This window comes from Grampus griseus (genome assembly GCF_964374135.1).
Source record: "Grampus griseus genome assembly, chromosome: 17".
NCBI lineage: Eukaryota > Metazoa > Chordata > Mammalia > Artiodactyla > Delphinidae > Grampus > Grampus griseus.
This window is the reverse complement of record NC_139011.1, coordinates 72140839-72159768: the sequence shown is the minus strand read 5'-3', so window position 1 is coordinate 72159768 and position 18930 is coordinate 72140839. Positions and strand designations below refer to the sequence as shown.

General features: G+C 40.7%; 1 protein-coding gene across 4 annotated transcripts in view; it reads left to right on the top strand.

The window, feature by feature from the left end:
* Positions 1-10694: 10694 nt before the first annotated feature.
* The window catches only part of YTHDF3 (YTH N6-methyladenosine RNA binding protein F3), a 33559-nt gene continuing 25323 nt past the window's right edge, over positions 10695-18930 (top strand). Inside the window, exons 1-4 of one of the 4 annotated variants that reach the window (XM_082675044.1) lie at positions 10695-11004; positions 11507-11531; positions 14813-14958; positions 17257-17342. In XM_082675044.1, coding sequence (XP_082531170.1) covers positions 14901-14958; positions 17257-17342 — 144 coding nt within the window. In that variant the 5' untranslated portion in view covers positions 10695-11004; positions 11507-11531; positions 14813-14900. Of the gene's footprint in view, positions 11005-11293; positions 11371-11506; positions 11532-11661; positions 11717-12897; positions 12966-14812; positions 14959-17256; positions 17343-18930 lie in introns of those variants that run through there. The other 3 variants (XM_082675046.1, XM_082675045.1, XM_082675047.1) reach the window with 3 other exon arrangements.

The following is an 18930-nucleotide window of genomic DNA, read 5'->3' as shown; positions in this document are numbered from 1 at the left end:
TATATGCCTAGCTGACCTTAGGAAGCCTTCCTGGGCAGTCTCTATTCCAGAGTCCTCGTCACCCGAGTTCTTGTTGCACCATTATTAACCAGCGTGACGGTGTTTATTGGCATCTTACAAACCAATATATGATTAGCCAATTACTTTAAGCAAGTGACTTAATATTTCCACTGCCAGCTGTCTCATGTGCCACATGGAGATATACTGCAGTGAGGGCTAAGTTATATAACACATGTAAATGACCCAGCACACATCAGCCAGGTAATGGGCACTCAATTAATTGTACTTATGAGTCAGGCTGATAATGATAATTTATTGTTTAAAAAGTACTCTGGGGGTTGGAGGAGGGGACAATTAATCTTGACGGGTGGGACTGGAGATGTTATGGGGAAAAGTAACTGTAGGGCCTTGAAGAATAGAAAAATGTTAACAGGTGAAGGGCATGCTGTGGTCTGAATGTTTGGGTCCCCCCAAAGTTCGTATGTTGAATTCCTAATGCCTGATGTGGTGGTATTAGGAAGTGTGGGCCTTTGAGAGGAGACTAGTGTTCTGATAAAAGAGACCCCACATAGATCCCTGCCCCTATTGCCACGTGGAGACACGGCGAAGCTGCAGGCCATGCACCAGAAAGAGGGCCCTGGCTGGAATGCAACTGTGCCAGCACTTCCAGCCTCCAGAACTGTGAGAAATACATTTCGCTCCTGTACACGTGTATAGGCTACCAGTCTGTGGTACTTTGTTACAGCGGCCCAAACAAACAGGGCATTGTACGCAGAGAATCCTGCACAAATGAAATGACGGTTCCAACAAGTGCGCCCTGCCTGTAAGAACAGTAGGGCTCACAATACTGAGCACCCCCTACGGAATTAGGAACTGTGACCCCAACTGCCTGTGCTGTGGGTACTTAAGGAAACCATCCCCTCTGCAGCCATCGAGTCTGTAATTCTCTATTCACGTGTGTGGACCACTGCCATCACCCACGTATCACCGCGCCCTTTACCGACGGAGGGCCACGCTTGCAGTGGCAGAAAAAGCTGGTTTCTGCACTGGCCCTCTGGCCTCCACATCCTGCATCTGAGGCACCTGATCCTCTTCTTCCCTAAGGACTGTCCCGCCTGCCGCCTGAGACAGTGGCCACCACATCTACAATAGAGAAGAGCACTCCCTCGGGTTTGGAGTTGGTGGGGAGGGCAGTTACTTATTTCCACGTCCACACTGGGCTGAAGCCCGCGGTAACTCATCTCTCACCAGCCATGATCCAGGGACCCTGGGACAGCACTCTCTGGTCTAGTCCCGTTGCACTATTGGGAGTGGGGAAGGGAGAGGGTGAGAGTAAGTGGAGTTTTCCATCAGAGTCCTAAGGTGGCCTGGGAGTCAGCCCTTCTTCACAAGCCAGCACATCCAGGATTCTCGCCCCTCCTCCCCCATCACCTGATGCCACCGCCGAGTTCTGGCTTCCACGCTCTGCTCACTGCTTTCCCGCTACCTAGACTTTTCTTCACTGCCCGTGTAAACGCCATCCACTCTGCAACCTCTGTTGATCTCGTAAAACTCCTATGGCACTTGGCACATGAATTTTACTCTTTTGGAAAAAGCAGAGACCTTCCTAAAAAAATTGCCTATAACTTGATTAGAAGACTGGCCTAACCACCTGAAAGGTCTATGTTCTAATTCCAGCTCTATCATTACGTACTGTTACAACCTAAGTCTAACTTTCTTCTCTTATGAATGGATTACATCCTAACTGTCCTGCCTCAGAGGATTGAGACGTGCTTATTTAACAACAGATGTAAACCATTCCTGAAAATTGTAAACCACTATCCAACTGAGGTGATAAGGGCAGGTTTTATCTTCAAAACTAGGAAAGTTCTTTAGAGGATAAGGGCAATGTCTGATTTGCATCCCCCCAAAATGCCTCAGAAAGTGCATCAATTACAGAAGGCATTCAGTATTTGTTGATTAATGGGAAACAATATTTTTACCAAAAAAGAGGTCTTTTAGTGTAAAGTTTCAGCTTTACACACTTAGTTTTAGTAAACAAGATCTAATGAACATATTTAGCATTTTAAAGATCCAGTGATTTTTCTGACTTTTGAATGACATTTACAAGCATTGTCTTTTCGTATTCTTTTACAACCTAAATCTAATTTCATTATGCTAGATTTATCAGAAACATCAATATTTTCCATTTGAAGCTCCTGATTAAAAAAATCACTTTGGAAAAACCAGAATAAAACTGGAATTCTTCAACATTTTCACGTTAGAGTGAATAGTTTTCCTTTTAAAGTATTTTACTTGATGCATTTGTGAAATTCAGGGAAGCACAAATCTCATTTGATAGCATGTAGTGAGTCTTCCAGCTTGTGGTGGGTTTAGTATTGACAAAACTGTTGTAACTTTATTTATTTTGGCCGCACTTCATGGCTTGTGGGATCTCAGTTCCCTGACAAGGGATTGAACCCAGACCACGGCAGTGAAAGGGCCGAATCCTAACCACTAGACCACCAGGGAACTCCCCAAAATGTTGTAATTTTCAAACGTTTAAGTTAAATCTAATTTTCTCATGGGCTGGGAGGTTATGTCCAACTTTCTATAACCCCACCACCACTTATAACCAACTACAGATGACATTTGTTTCATCTGCACATTGCTTTCTAATGTATTTAACTCACTAACGTAACTCACTTACATGAGAACCACAGTACTCATATCAAATTTTATTGAATAATTCAGCATCTTCGTCTGTACCTACAAAAAGAGAAAGGAACACTTAATTATCACTTATATTGCGTCAATCATTATACTTGTCACTTTAACTTGTTGATGCTTATTATGCCTGAATTCTGTATTTGTAGATATGCCTACTTAAAATGTATCTGTGGGGGGAAAGCGGCGGGGGTTGGAGGTGGTGGGATCAATCGGGCGATTGGGATTGACATGTATACACTGATGTGTATAAAATGGATGACTAATAAGAACCTGCTGTATAAATAAATAAATAAAATAAAATAAAAAAAAATTTATTTGTAACCCTCAGATCAATATTCCAGCAGTTTTGAGATGGTGGACATACACATGGGCAGATTGGGGGAATCTGATTTGCTAAGGGAAGCACACGCTCCCCGCTGAGGGCTGACACGGCTACACACTCTCTTCTTGTTTCAGCTCGCATACTGTATACATACATCATTTTTGTAGTCTATTAAGTGCTGATTATCACATTTTTGTGCTTTTTGTTGCTGTTTAAAATGGCCCCCACCTGTAGCGCTCAATGCTATCTAGTGTCCCTAAGTGCAAGAAGGCTGTGATGTGCCCTAAGGAGAAAATACGCACATAAGATAACTCTGTTCAGGCATGAGTTCAGTGCTGTTGGCCCTGAGTTCAATGTTAATGAATCAACAGTATATATGAAACATAAATAAAACAAGGTTAGGGACTTCCCTGGTGTCACAGTGGTTAAGAATCCTCCTGCCAATGCAGGGGACACGGGTTCGAGCCCTGGTCCGGGAAGATCCCACATGCCGCGGAGCAACTAAGCCTGTGCACTGCAACTACTGAGCCTGTGCTCTAGAGCCCGCGAGCCACAACTACTGAGCCCACGTGCCACAATTACTGAGCCTGCGCGCCTAGAGCCCGTGCTCCACAGCAAGAGAAGCCTCCGCAATGAGAAGCCCGCGCACCGCAAGGAAGAGTAGCCCCTGCTCGCCGCAACCAGAGAAAGCCCGCGCGCAGCAACGAAGACCCAACGCAGCCAAAAATAAATAAATATATTTTTAATAAATAAATAAAAATAAAACAAGGTTATGTTCTGATTGGCTGACAAAAATGTCATGATTAGAGGCTTGCAGGAACCTAACCCTGTGATTCCCTGGGAGCAACGGCTCATTGTTTGCTAATTCAGTTTCCCCGAGACTTTATAGAACCTAACTACCAAGAATAATGAGAACCGACTGTACATTTGCTTGTTTTTAATGAACAACAACAACAAAAATAAGGTAACTCTTCTTTTAAAATTTTATTACAGAAAACTAAAAGAGGGAGAATAGTAAACGGACCCCCAGGTACCTAGGACCCAGACTCAACAACAGCCAGTGTCGTTTCCTCCTCCTCTCTCTCTAGCTGGATTATCTGGACACAAATCCCAGACATATATCATTTCATCCATAACTATCTTATAGGTAAATTCTTGTTAACTCTTTAAAACTGTAAGAGTAAAAAATCTGGAAAACGAAGTTACAAAGAAGGAACTGACCACATAAATTGATAGAGTTAACATTTTGATTGATTTCTTCTCAGTCTTTTTACACATAAACAGAAAGATTGGAACCATATTGATTAGCTCCTCCCTTTTCATTTAACATTAAGCCAGTTTTCCATATCTTCAGTCTTCAAAAATAAAATGTAATAATCCTTTGTACATCATCTCATTTAATAAGAGGCATGTCATTTTTTCCTGTCTGCTTCATTTTTATCTTGAGATAATTGTACACTCACATACGCTGTAAGAAATCATCCAGAAGACACAGTATACTCTCTACTCCACAATGGGAACATCTTGCAGAGCTATAGAACAATGTCACAACCAGGAGAACGATGTCCATACAGTCAGGATAGAACTTTCCATCACCAGGAGGATCCCTCCCGTTGCCTTTTTACAACCATACCCACTTCTCTTTTGCCCCCAAATCTTCCTTAACCCCCTGGGAACCACTAATCTGTCCTTCCTCTATAATTTTGTCATTTCAAGAATGTTATATAAATGGAATCACATAGTATGTAAAGTTTCAGGACTGGCTTTTTTCACTCAGTGTGAGACTCAAGTTGTTTCGTCCGTCAGCAGTTCCTTCCCTTTTATTACTGACTAGTATTACAGGTGTGGACATAGCACAGAATGTTTAACCATTCACCCACTGAAGGACACCTAGGTTGTTTCCAGTTTTGGGCTATTATGAATAAAGCTGCTATAAAAATGTGCGTACAGGTTTTTGTGCCACAAAAGTGCATTACTTTCCTATTGTGGCTGTAATATATTACCACACACCTAATTTAAAAACCTCAAATTTACTATCGTGCTGCTGTGGAGATCAGAAGCCTGAGTTCCAGGCTTCCCTGGTGGTCTAGTGGTTAAGACTTGGAGCTTCCAATGCAGGGGACAAGGGTTTGATCCCTGGTCAAGGAAGTTCCTCATGCCATGTGGTATGGCCAAAAAAAAAAAAAAAAAGTCTGAGTTCCTTCTGGAAATTCTAGGGGCGAATATGATCCCTGCCTTTTCTTTCCAGAGTTGGCTGGCGTTTCTTGGCTCATGGCGGCATACCAAGTGTTGCTTAAAACATCACAAGATCTTCTGACTTTGGCCCTTCTGCCTCCCTCTTATAAAGGCCCTTCTGATTATATTGGGCCCACTTGAACCATCCAAAATAATCTCTCCATGTCAAGATCGTTAACTTAATCACAACTGCAAAGATCCTTTTGCCATATAAGGTACCATACTCACAAATTCTACGGATTAGGATGTGGGCCTCACGGCAAAGCCATTACATAGCCAACCACAAGTTTTCATTTCTTTGGGGTAAGTGCTCAAGAATCCAACTATCATTGGTGGTTGCGTACTTACTTTTATAGGAAACAAACTGTTTTCCATGAGTCCCACCGGTGGTGTAAGGGTGATGCAGTTTCTTTACAACCTTGCAAGCATTCTGTCACTTCATTTTAGTCATTCTGATAGGTGTGTAGTGATGCGTCACTGTGATTTTAATTTGCGTTTCTCTAATGGCAAAAGACATCGAACATCTTTGCACATGCTCATTTGCCATCTGTATATCCTCTTTGGTGAAATATCTGTCCATACCTTGTCTGCTTTATTTTTAATGCAAATAACCAGAAGTTTTTCAGAAACTCTTTCACCAAGGCTAGTAACAGAATTTATGGGTTCTTTGAGTAGGTTTTTGACCTGGATCTTTGGGGAAACTTAGGTGCAGTGGTTCTAAAACTTTAGTGTGCCTCAGAATCACCTGTTGAGCTTGATAAAATATAGCTTGTTGGGACCCAAGCCCAGAGTTTCTGATTTTGTAACTATGGGGTGGAGCCCTGCGGAATTTGCATTTCTAACAAACTCCCAGGTAGCAATGATGCTGTTATCCCAGGACCATACTTTGAGATGCTTTAGGGAGACCTTAGGGCTACTTGATGTTTTCTGTTGCCTTTTCCTTGTCATTGTAAATGTCCCTGTAGTAAACATTAGAATGAATCAAATAGTTGTTGTGCTCCAAAGTGAAGTGCTTGGGGGAAAAAAAAAAAAAGAACAGGGGTATGGCAAAAATCAATCTGATCTCCCAGTGGCCAAAGCTTGGAACAATCTGAGCAACTAAATAAATTACGACAGTACTGAATTATAACCCAAAGAATAAATATCCATGAGTCCATAGTGATATAAATAAATATGGAAGAAAGGACAAACCTTCCCTGCACAAGAATTCTAAATACTCCAGGAGGTGGAGCTTTAATCCCCTTCTCCTTGCGTGTGGGCTGGATTTCCTGACTCACCTCCCAAGACTATAATATGGAAAGTGGAAAACCTGGCAGACATCCCTTTAACCAAATGACCAAGATTAACATGATCGGTGGTAAGTCATATCGATGTCACATGCCCCCTGTTATGATGTGATAAGAAAGGCATCTCACCTTTGGTATTGTTCCCCTAAATCCACGAGCCCCACCTAGTTGTGAGGAAGGAAACATCAGAAAAACTCAATTTGAGGTTCGTTCTAAAAATATCTGCCCAGTACTCTTCAAAAGTGTCAAGGCCATGAGACAAGAAAAGACGAAGAAACTCAAAAACTGGGGGAGACAAAGAAAAAGAACGTTAGTGAAAAAACTGGAAATCCCGATAGTCTGAAGGTAATAGTACTGCAACAATGTCGATTTCCTAGTTTTGCTAAATATACCTGGTTAAGTAATTTGTGAACGTTAGGGAAAGCTGGGTGAAGGATACAAAGGAATTCTCTGTACTATCTTTGCAACATTTCTGTTAATCTACAATGATTTCAAAATAAAGAAGTTCCCCACCCAGTTTCTGATTTGGTAAATGCAGTGGGTCCTGAGCATTTGCATTTGTATTAAGTTCCCCAGAGATGCTGTTACTAGGGAAACGCTCTGGAAAACACCGGTTTACGGAAACCTTAGGGCTACTTGATGTTTTCTGTTTCTTCCTGTCATTGTAAATTTCTCTGTAGTATACACAAGAATGAAAAAAAGTTGTTGACTTTTCTCTTTCAAAGCAGGTTTACTTTTCTTTTTGGTGGGAGGAGGGGTTTATTCACTGTTCTGCTCAGCTCTTAGATTTACCTTAAGCATGATATTTAAGGATTCCTTCCTTCTAAAAATGCATCAATCAACCCTCACATTGAATTTTCCATGCTTGGTTCACTTATACTATGTTACTTAATGATAACAAAAAGCCTTAGAAATTGTCTTAAATATTGGCAAAAATTCAAAGAGAAGTTTAAATGCTGCTAGGTAAGGAAGTGAATCTGGGTAATTACTATGCACACAGTTTATTATAATTTGTCTCTCACTATCCACTGTCACCTTCTTCCTTAATAGTAAACTTTGATTTTTAACTGAGCACATGGCCAACCAGAATACATCAAAATATATCCTCCAAGTTTCCTTAAGTTGGTATTTTCGTAAGACTGTGCCCTAGTTAGGAGACAGGCAGAAGTGCAATTTCTACAAAATGTCCTTAAAGGGGAGAAAGGTGCCTTTCTTCACCTTGCTTTCTGCTGGTAGGAATGACTATGATGGCTGGAAGTTGAACAGTCATCTTGGACCCCAGGTGGAAGTGTTATCACGAGGATGGTGGCAAAACAGGCCGTAAGAAGCCCAATACCTGACTCTGTGACAGCAGCCCAAGCCCTGGACTGACTACCTCCAGACCAATTTTTTTTTAAATTTATTTATTTTATTTATTTTTGGCTGCGTTGGGTCTTCGTTGCTGCACGCAGGGTTTCTCTAGTTGTGGTGAGCGGGGGCTACTCTTTGTTGCGGTGCGCAGGCTTCTCATTGCAGTGGCTTCTCTTGTTGTGGAGCATGGGCTCTAGGCGTGCGGGCTTCGGTAGTTGCAGCACGCGGGATCAGTAGTTGTGGCTCGTGGGCTCTAGAGCGCAGGCTCAGTAGTTGTGGCACACGAGCTTAGTCGCTCCGTGGCATGTGGGATCTTCCCAGACCAGGGATTGAACCCATGTCCCCTGCATTGGCAGGCGGATTCTTAACCACTGCGCCACCAGGGAAGCCCCTCCAAACCTCTTTTGTATGAAAGAAAAACTGACCTGTCTTAAGTTCCCCTTATCTTGGACTTGCTATCACCTGCAGCTGAACCTAACTGGAACGGATACAAAGAGTCATGCAGAAGTGCAGGGCCCACGATTGCCCCTGTGCAGAGTGGAAGCTCACTGGATAAAGGCAGCAAGGTGGCTGAGGAGTGAAAGGGGGCTGAACTCCAGCCTGCCCTCTCCTTTCCAAGCTGTGACCAGAGCGGGTATTCACTAGGAGGCTGAGGTGCCTGCGGCCCTGTGCAAGAGTGAAGCACTGTCTAGAATCTAGACTCTACAGCTAGAGTCTGCACACTTCTGGAGGCAGTGGGGAGGATCTGAGATAGTTCCCACAGGTACTTAAAACATATTTAATATTAAATGGGCCACATCTCATGGTAGGTAGTGCTGCATTCTGCAACTTCAGACCTCCGGGCTAGTTAGGATAATATGGAAGGAAGGAGTTTGTTGGGGAACAGAAAGAGAACAGAAACTCACGAGAACATGTCATTAGGCAGCATTATATGGTGGCTACAGTACAAGCTCTGGAGCCAAACTGCCTGTGTTCCAATCCTGGCTCTCACAGTGATCAGCTGTGTTATTTCAGGCACTTTTCTTAACCTCATTGTGTGTCAATTTTTGTCAACAGCACTTAATGCCCAACGATGCACTGAGGATTTTAATGATTATTACAGTGCCTGACATGTAGTGATGAATAAATGTAAGCTATTACCACCATTCTGGGAATTCTTTAGCAAAGGAGCCAGAAATTAGCCCCGTATAGCCACTGCTTGAGGGCTTAAGCTCTGCCAGGAATTATCCATATCTGACCTTATTTTACTCATGGGGAAACTAAGGCTTAGAAAGGTTCAGTGACTTTCCCAAGGTTATACAACTAATGTATCTAGCCCAGCTGTAATTCAAACTCAGATTGGTTTGGATCCCAAAGCCATGCTTTTTAACTAAGATAATTAAGGTTGGAAGGCAAAGCCTGTAAGATTTCACATGTTTCCTCTTGTATACCCTCCGTTTGTTTCCCCACTCATAACAGGTACTGTAGTAGCAAACTCTTTCAGGCTAAGGTCTGTAAGGAGGGAGGATGGACAGACTGGAGAGATTAAGAGCAGCAATTGGAAGGGTGGGGTAGGGTGGAGCAGGGCGGTCTTGGGAAATTGCAAAAGCATTCAGCCTGAGCTGAGAATCAGGCAGAGTCCCACTTGGGACTTGTGGCAAAATGGGAGAGACTGGGGAGCTAAGCAGACCTGCAAAATGCCTCTTGGTGATGTATATGAAACACTGGACTCTCGAGATAAGATTCACTTCTCTTCATTGCTTCTAAAATATTGTTGCATTGTTAAACACAAAGTCAATCCTATAACTTAGCAATTTTATATTTTATAAACTATCACTTATCCGATGGCTTTTAAGTAAAGTAAGGATTTGGCCATTTAAGTAATTTCTTTACATTGAGTCTAAATATTTGCCTTTATTGCAAAGACATTGTTTCAACCAACCATTCAAAATGTTGTAAATCAGCTCCTATGGTTTTGCCAATTTGCAGAAAAGTAACTTTACCAGTTTCTCTTGAACCTTTAAACTTCTGTCCTTTTAGGACTGAAAAAACGTCCTGCAACTGTGCTTACCTTTCCCAAGGTAACTTTATTCATTCATCAAAATCCACGTCAGGGGAGGGTAAAGTCTGACTTCAGAGGTGACGGTTAATGTGAGTTATTCCTACCATGCTCCTGGGGTTTGGAGAGAACAAACACTTGCCGGGGCACCTCCTATGTGCTTTTAAGTGTCGGCGCCCAGAGCCTCAACCCAGCCACTTTCGCTGCACGTGCTGGCTCGCGGTTCGCCCAGCAACTCCGTACCGAGGGCCTCCGACTCATCCCGCCGCCCACGTGGCCTTGGACGGCCTCGGGCGGCCGCGGTGGAGGCCTGGCCGCCCCGGCTCGATCACCTAGGGGCGGCCGCGGCGTTCCTATCCACCAACGTTCACTCCGCCGCCGGGAGGGCGCCGCCGGCCGGGCTCTACAATCCCGGGCAGCGCCCGTCTGCCGCCCACGCCCACTTCCCGCCCAGAATGAAAAAAGATTCCGGCTCCTGCCCAGCTCCCCGCTGCTGCTGCCGCCGCCTCCCGACGCGCGCCCTACAACCTCCGAGCGCGACAGAAGAAAGGCACCGAGTCGTCCCAGAAAGCCGGCGCTCGCAGCCGCACAACCGCGCTCCGTACGCGGCGCATGCGCCGAGGGGTCGGCCGCGCGGGCCCGTCTCAGATCACGTGAGGGTGCGGAGGCGGAGCCAAGGCCTGTGGCGGGAGGGTGGGGGAGGAAGAGCGAGGTGAGCGCGGACGTCAGAGTGGAGAGCGGAAGGTCAGGGAGGCTCAGAGCGGAAGTGAGACTAGGGAGCCTGTCCGCCATTGTGGACCCGAGAAGCGGAGAGAGAGAGAGGGGAGGAGAGTGTGCAAGCGGAAGAGACGGGCGCCTTCCACCGACTCCCGAGCGCGAGGCCCTCTTTCTGGCTTCTTAGCGAGCGGCGGCGGCTGGAAGAGTCTCTCGGCCGAGGGCGGCAGCCAACTGCTGTGAGTGCACGGGGAGAGGCCCAGGCGGCGGCGGCGGCGGCGGCGGCGGCGGCGGTAGCAGCAGCAGCTCTCGGGTTGCGGTGAAGAATGTCAGCCACTAGCGTGGATCAGGTGAGGGAGCAGAGGCCGCAGGCTCAGCGAAGGCCCGAGCCCCGGAGCTCCACCCTCGCGTGGGGCTCCGGCTCCTCCCCGTCGCCGCCGCCGCCGGGCTCGTAACGGTGCCCCGGGCACGACTGGTTGCGGTCCCGCCGCCCGAGCCGGGGCGTGCGCCCGGGCCGCGGAGCCTGCGGTCCAGGCGGGCGGCCGCGGGGGCCGCGGAGGGTGGAGGCAGGACTGCGCTCCGGGGCCTTCGGACGCGTCCTGAGGGCGGCAGAAGTGGGGCTGACCCCGGGCGAGCGCTGGGAGACGGCTTCCGAGTGGCGGGTCGGAGGGCTAAGCCCCGGCATGGGTGGGCGGTCGGTGGCGATGGAGGATGTGGTGGGTTTCACTCCTACGCGGATTGTTTAAAATAACTTGTCTCGGATAACGTCTCTGATTAACACGCTTTTCCTCTCTTCCTTTTTTTTTTTTTTTAATTTTTCCTTATTACCACATCTTTCATCTTGCTACACAGAGACCTAAAGGGCAAGGAAATAAAGGTGAGTTTGGATATTTTTTTACCTTTATTTCTCATTGTTGGTTTGATGTTACTTTTAAACTATATGAAGGCCTTTTTGGTTTTGATATTTTGTTTTTGTTTTGTTTTGTTTTTGTTTTTTTGAAATGTAGGATTAGAGAAACAGTTCGTCTCGGCTAAGGCAGCCAAATGCTGTCCGAAAGTTTGGTAGGTCCTTGGTAGGTCTTTATAGAAACCAAAGTGATACGAGAAACCGTTTTATTAGCTTGTATTTCACTTAAGGAGGTATTGTTATGAATGTAGTGACATTTCTTTAATTTTACAGTCTGTATTATGTGACTTCTGCCACAGATTCTCCCAGTGTATGTAGATAAGTGGACATTTTCTTCCTGTGTGGTTTACGTTGGAACGCACAGCCCACATAGAATTTTGTGTTCCAGTAGTGGAAATTGTACCGTTAGTCACTGGTTCCGTTGAAGTCGGTCCCATTGAGGCAGTAGCCAGTTAGAGATCAGGACGGAACAGGCATGTCATCTTGCTCTGTAGTCTTGCAAGGTTTGACTCAATATGGTACTTTAGAAAGGATTGGGAAGGAAATAATTTGTGAGGTTCCTTCCAGGATTATATGATTTACTCTTTAGCTAAAAGAAAAAAAAAAGTACTGCTGAAAGTCAAGCATTTTTAAAAATTAGTGTGATTTGTGTTTATTAATATGGAACCATACAGTCAGCTGACTGAAACATGACATTAATCATGTGACATTAGTAAGGGTAGAACAATAACTGCTTTCTTGGGACGGTGCCAATTAAATAACATTACAGTGAACTATGTATTTATTACATTTTGTAATAGGGCTTGAAATTAGACTAAATAGAATTATGCTTCGTGTTTCTTATTTCTGTAGTGAAGTATTACCTACAAAGTAAGATCTACAGTCGCCTTTTAGATGTAAAGTTTAATATCTTTTATTGGTGCTCCTTACGTTCTTAGGGTTTTTATTAGCTATTGCACATTTGAAAGGAATGGGTTCTGTATGCACAGCTTAATTTTCTTTTGAGTTGTAGTACAATATTTTTGAGAATTTTTACATACTAGTTATATGGCACTGTATTAGGTAACAAATTCATTGCTTTATTTTGATTAAAGATGTATATAAACAGCAATTTTAGAATTTAATTTTAGAATTATTTTCTGTGGTGTAAGCACAAAGCTCAGAGTTTGATATTGTTGATTTATTTTAAGTGAGTTTTAAAAAATTTATTTGTAAATCTAAAAAGAATGATCCATTAATTTCTTTTTTTGTTAGTCTGCCCATTAGGAAGTATATAGACTTGGACATATGTGCAATCTGTGGTCATTATTGCCTAGCATAAATTATTTTATCCTAGATCTGTGGGGAGGTGGCACTTTGCAAGGCTATTTGAAATGCTAAGTGTTTTGTGTTACCTGCTTTAAGGTAAGTGCAAGTTCTATGAAGTACTTAACTTGTTTGACAAAACAAAATAGAGCATCTACAGCATTGTAAGCCATTACTGTATTACTGTAAGTTTGATTTATGACAGTTATTTCACTTAGGTATGTCCTCATGACATCTTTGCTATCAGAGATATAAATTTTCTATAAACAAAATTGTGTATCAACTACAAATAAATATTTACTGGTTAGTAAAATTTTTTTAATCCGTTTGTATCACCTCTGTTAGATGTATTTAGACACACATACAAATATTTGGATAGTTGTTTATTCCAAGAAATTTTTCTTGCTTTCTCCCATACTCTTCAGTTCATAATTTCATCCATGGATAGAACAATGGACTAGGATTCCTAGGAGACCTGTGTTCTCATACTGCTGACTTGCCAAGTGAGCTTGAACACATTGTACCTTTCCGTCAGAATTTCCCCTCTCTCTGTAAAATAAAAGTAACAATTCTAGCCATAAATCCTATTGTATGTTACGAGGGTTGTAGTTGAAATAGTCCATTGCTCCAGTAGCCATGATAATTGCTGCCTCACCTCATCTATTTATTGTTAAGGTGCAGGAAGACTATTGCCTAAGACCTGGCAGGAGGGAAAAATTCTGTTGGCCTAAAAGTATTGGTAATCATTTAAGCTGCTTTAAATTGGTAGATACTACAAGTGTACAAATACACATACACATTACTTGTATTTTTATGCCTCTGAGAATTACAAGGAAAAGGCAGCAGTTCTAGTGAACTGATACAAGTAGCTATATGTGTGTTTAAGAAAAACTACTCTGCCTTAGTTGACTTGGTTTTCAAGCTAGTAAAATTGTTTTATAATTTTTCTGTTTACTTTTATGAAGCAGAAAGCAGTTATTTTTCTTGAACTACAGTCCCAGTGTTCTAAGAATATGAGTATTAAACTTGAATTCAGAACTTATCAACCTCATGAAAAATGCATGTCCCTGAGGAATTACCAGAATTCTGAAAGCATAATCCTTTTTAGTTGACTTAATATGATTTCAGGGACTGTGTATTTCCTTTCTTAATAGTCTTCAGTTGACAGCATTAGCCCAACACCTGGCTTCAGTGTCTTTGATTTTCTACTAAGTATTTTTCTGTATGTCCTTAAATACACTAAAGGAGCAAAAATTTAAAAGGAATTCTATATCAATCTCTTTGTAAGGCAAAAATGCTTTTGTAGTATACTTCTAGGTTTACTTGTTTATAAGTTTGAATTCTTTTTAATAGATTGTCCCTATGTTAAATATTAGAACTCTTTTATCCTTGGCCAGGGTAGTACTGAAGGATAGTAGAAATTTAAGGATAGTTATGTACCTATTGGCCCATAATTTAAAACTGACTTCATATCACTTTTATTTATTTAACAAGTGGAATTTTTGCTTGCTGGAATAAAAGTACCATTCCTTTCCCTGCAGGCACCACAGATAAAAGTGTCAGATCCCATGCTTCTAGTAGCCTCAGGCCTTGCTGCCTGCTTCCTCCTATCCCTTAAGTTTATAAATAGGCAAATATATGGAAAGGAATTTATCTTTTCCCTCCTCTCCTCACCTGCCCCTCCCAACAGAGGGACATAGTCATTGTTTGGTACTGCAATTTAAAAGAATTAGGCTGAATTTGGCTATCTTTTAGTGTTTCGGAAAAGTAGTGGAAAATGCCTTGTATTTTGGCAATATCTTTTGTATCCTCTCTCCACCCTACCCCTAACCCCTCGGGAAATGACTGCAAAGCACTTTACTGTTATTTTAGGCTTCATTTTATTAATCCTCAAAACATTCCTATAAGGAGATAGAGGGTATATGGTATTGTCGCTGTTTTTGTAGGTGGGAAAACATGATGCACAGATCTGTTGACTTTCCTAACTTGATGTAGTCAGGACCAGAGCAAAGAATCACCTGGCTCCTAAGGCCCATGTTCTATCTTGATTTGACTCTGCTTCATAGAGCAGAGGAAACAGGCGAAGAATCATGTAAGTCATCTGTTCTTTTTTCCCTGAAGAACTTGTACAGACTATGGGACTAGCTTGGATTTCATTACTATTTAATGGCTTTCAGTCTCCAAGACATTAGATTGTCATTAAGTAATGTTCAAAACCTGAAGTCTTTAAGACAATTGAATTTCTTTAAGAAAGGTATGCTTCTGAAACTCTAGGGCTAGCTTCTTATTCAGATTCTAATTTGATGCAAATTGCTTATCAGTATGCGTGAAATACTTAAAACAAAATAAAATACTTTTTCCTTAGATTGCCATAGTCCTTGAATGATCTTTTAGGACTTAGACATTTTAATGCGTCATTATAAATGACTATAGACTATTTACTTAGTGTATGAGATTATTTTCTTAGTCTCAGCCTCTTAGAATTAGAAGAAAAGATAGAACAGAGCAGATGAGTAAGAAGATCAGTATAATATATATTTGGATAAATTTTAAGTAGGTACTTTTTTACTGTTTTAGCAGTGTGGACTAAACTTATGATAATCTAATGAATACAAGAGATAATAGTTGTAATTTTGAGATGGGTAGCTGTTTCAGATACTGTTAAACACGTACGTAACAGTGACAAATATGTACCAGTCTAGGCACGTAATGAAGAATTCTTTTTCAGGAGGTAATAGACCAGGCATAACTATCCTTGATAGAGGAGTGGTAAAGGAGAACAGATATGTTAGAATCTCTTGGGCTGAAATGATTAGCCCACCTGAAATAACCTAAGGTACCCTCCGCTTTAATTTTGTTTCTAGTGGCTGTTACATATTTAAATTCTGGGGAGCACATTTAGCTCAACTCTGGCATTGATGCATTCCTTATCAAATGCAGTTAAGCCACCTCAGTGGAGCCAGGATCACGGTGACCTTGAGGTTTCTTTTGTAGTCTCTGAGGGGCAGTGTAGAATCATGAGAGGTCTACTTTGAAGACTTCACAGAGTAGTATTTTTTTGAGTGATCATTGCTACTCAGTGGGTGGCAAAGAACTAAGGGATTTTACCTATTTTTGCTCCCATGACTCTGTCAACTTGTATATTTCATTTATGTCTCTGAACTCATTGGAATGATTAGGGAAAATAAAGATGTTATGGTATTATAGAAGAACACACAACGTAAATCCATTGCTCCTAACCTTAATTTATAATATTTTATATTTAAGTATTGTATTTAAAAATACTGTATTTTTAAGCAACAAATCTTCAGGTATTGAGGGGCTTTTTTTTGTTTCCAAGAGATTAGTCGATTAGTCATAAGCTTGTTTATGTGGTCCTAAAGTAATTTTTAGTCCTGTTTGGATCTTGTAATATTTTATGTGATAATAATATCCAAGATTATTAAATACTGTCATTGAATACTCAGATGAGATGAGGTAGGTACTATTAATAACCTCCTTGAATAGAGAAGTAGTCAGAGTTAGACAGGCTAAGTTACTAACTAGAGATTCCCCCAACTTCTCTGTGTTGGACTTGGGATTCAAACCCAGGATCTTTTTACCTTGAGTCTGTGCTCAGAGGCACTGAGACAGTGTCCAGAACAACAGCTTGATATAGAGCATTTATGGAAGTGATCTCTGAACAAATATGGCATTATAAATCACTCTGACTGGTTTTCTCGTATGTTGCAAGAGTAATCATGGTTATCTTTAGTGTCTTAGTTTTATTTATACTTTCTTGTGAAAGTCTTCATGGTTTTTTGTTTAGAGTAAAGGCCCTTTTTATTTAGATTTTTTATGATAATATTTATTTATTGTGATATTGCTTCAAGTGAATTTTAGCCACTTTCTTTGACTGGAGACACTTAAGATATTTATTTTAACGTCGGTTACCAAACAAGGTTACTTATTTACCTTTATTGGACTGAGTAGTAAAGTGATTTAACAAAGGTAGAGAACGTTCAGAAATCTATCTTGTCAATAACACTGCTTAAAGTGGTTATTTTAGATTCGAACATAGCATTAGCAAACCCTTCCAACATTTTAATTTAACTGCTTACTACAGTGTTGAAATTGGGATATTTACGTTATGTTTTTAGTAATGAGAAGTGTATATATACTTTGTATTTATGTAATCTTGGGCCTATATATACAAGATTTGTAAGTTTTTGGTGGCACATAAATATTTATATCCAAAATTAAGTTAATCCTAAAGGGGGTTTTTAAATGAAAAGAACAAAGAACGCAGGATAAGTTTCCGATTTGATTTGAAAAATATTGAAAATATTAGGTTATTTTGTGAGTTTCATAAAGATAATTACAGTACATCTAATACAAACATATTTTTTAGTTTCAGTACAAAACGGTTCGATTCATCAAAAAGATGCTGTAAATGATGATGATTTTGAGCCATACTTGAGTAGCCAGACAAATCAGGTAAGTGTGACAGTCACATATTTAGGAAATTAAACTTACGTTAGTATTAATTGATTTTTTAAAGTAGGTATTTTAGTTGAATGAGGCGAACCCTAACATGAATTAACCCAGTGTGCCTACATAATAGTGAATAGCAGCTGCAGGCTTTTGGCACAAGAGGGTTCTTTGGAAATTGGAGATGGCTGAAACTAGATTATGAAATACAGGGATATGAAGATGAACATTTGTATATATTGTAGTTAGATTTTTTTTTTGACTGTTGAATTTAATCTTTTAATGCTGCTGCCATATCTTCATAGCTAAAGCACATTATAAGGTTTAATTAGCTAGAAGTTTGTGGGAGAAGACTAGTTTGTGCCTGAAATTTTTGGTTAGTATAATTAGAGTTTTAATATAACCTGGTATGTAATCTGGTAGCATAGGAAATAGAATTAAAGATATTATAAACACACTTGCTTATATATTGTAGGCATGGAGCATTTCATCAAATCAAATAACTGGTCGCTTTTGAGGTTCTTCTGTGTTTGAATTTTTCACAAATAATCTTGTGATTTTTGTATATAGGAATAATTTATATTTAAACATTGACCAAAAGAACGGTATTTCTTAGTCTCTGTATACCAATTCTGCATCTCTTTCTGTTTGTTAATAAAAATGTCGCTACTAGAAATAAATTAAAAAAAAAAACTTTCATTATTAACCAGTTTCTTCAGAGAGAACATTCTGGAATGAAACTGCTTTGTTGTTTTGCTTATAAAAAGACATATGAAAAATGTACCTTGAAATCTTAACCTAGATTTTTTTAGCTTATAAAAGAATAAGGAACCAAATATTGTTACAGAACTTTGCAGTTGCAGAGAAAATTTGAAAAAAAAGTAGTTTCCAATTTGTGGAATGTACAGTTATTTTTAGGACTTTGGAGAGCCATGGTTATGTTCAACCTGATCTACATTTATTTCTCTTTAACCACCCCCTTCTATCTGTTGATCTACATCCCTAGCGTATGTTGGGAGGGAATAAATAAATAAGAAAAAATAAAAATGGGTGATAAAAATCTATGAAAGTTTGGCTACTTTAAAAAAAATGAAAAAGTTCATTTCATTCTTATGTAATCTACCTTTATGATCTCAATAACAAATTTACTTTCCACCTAAAGGTTGTGAAAGAATGTATCACTGGAAAATAGGGCAAGATCATTTGTTGTGAAGTGTAGTGCAAGTTTTAAAAGAAATATATTCTGTTCTATTTGGTCCCATATAGTAATCTCAGTTAACATCCTTATGGCAGTGTTTCCAACTTTTTTGAGAAATTCTGATATAATGAGGTGTAGTAGATATTCTCCTAAAAAGATCTCCATGATCAGATAAGTTTGGGAAATTTATTTGGTTTACATAATTGTTTTTTGCTACTTGATTTTATACTTTTTGTATTTTAATGTAAAATGATTTTTTAAGACAAGGGTATGGTATGAATATTCTCTGACTTGTTCAAACTCTATTTTCAAGAAATTTTAATGGATTATAAGAATTGCTACCTGTGAGAATCTTCTCGTTTTATTTGGTAACAGATGTTTCATAATTTATTTGTC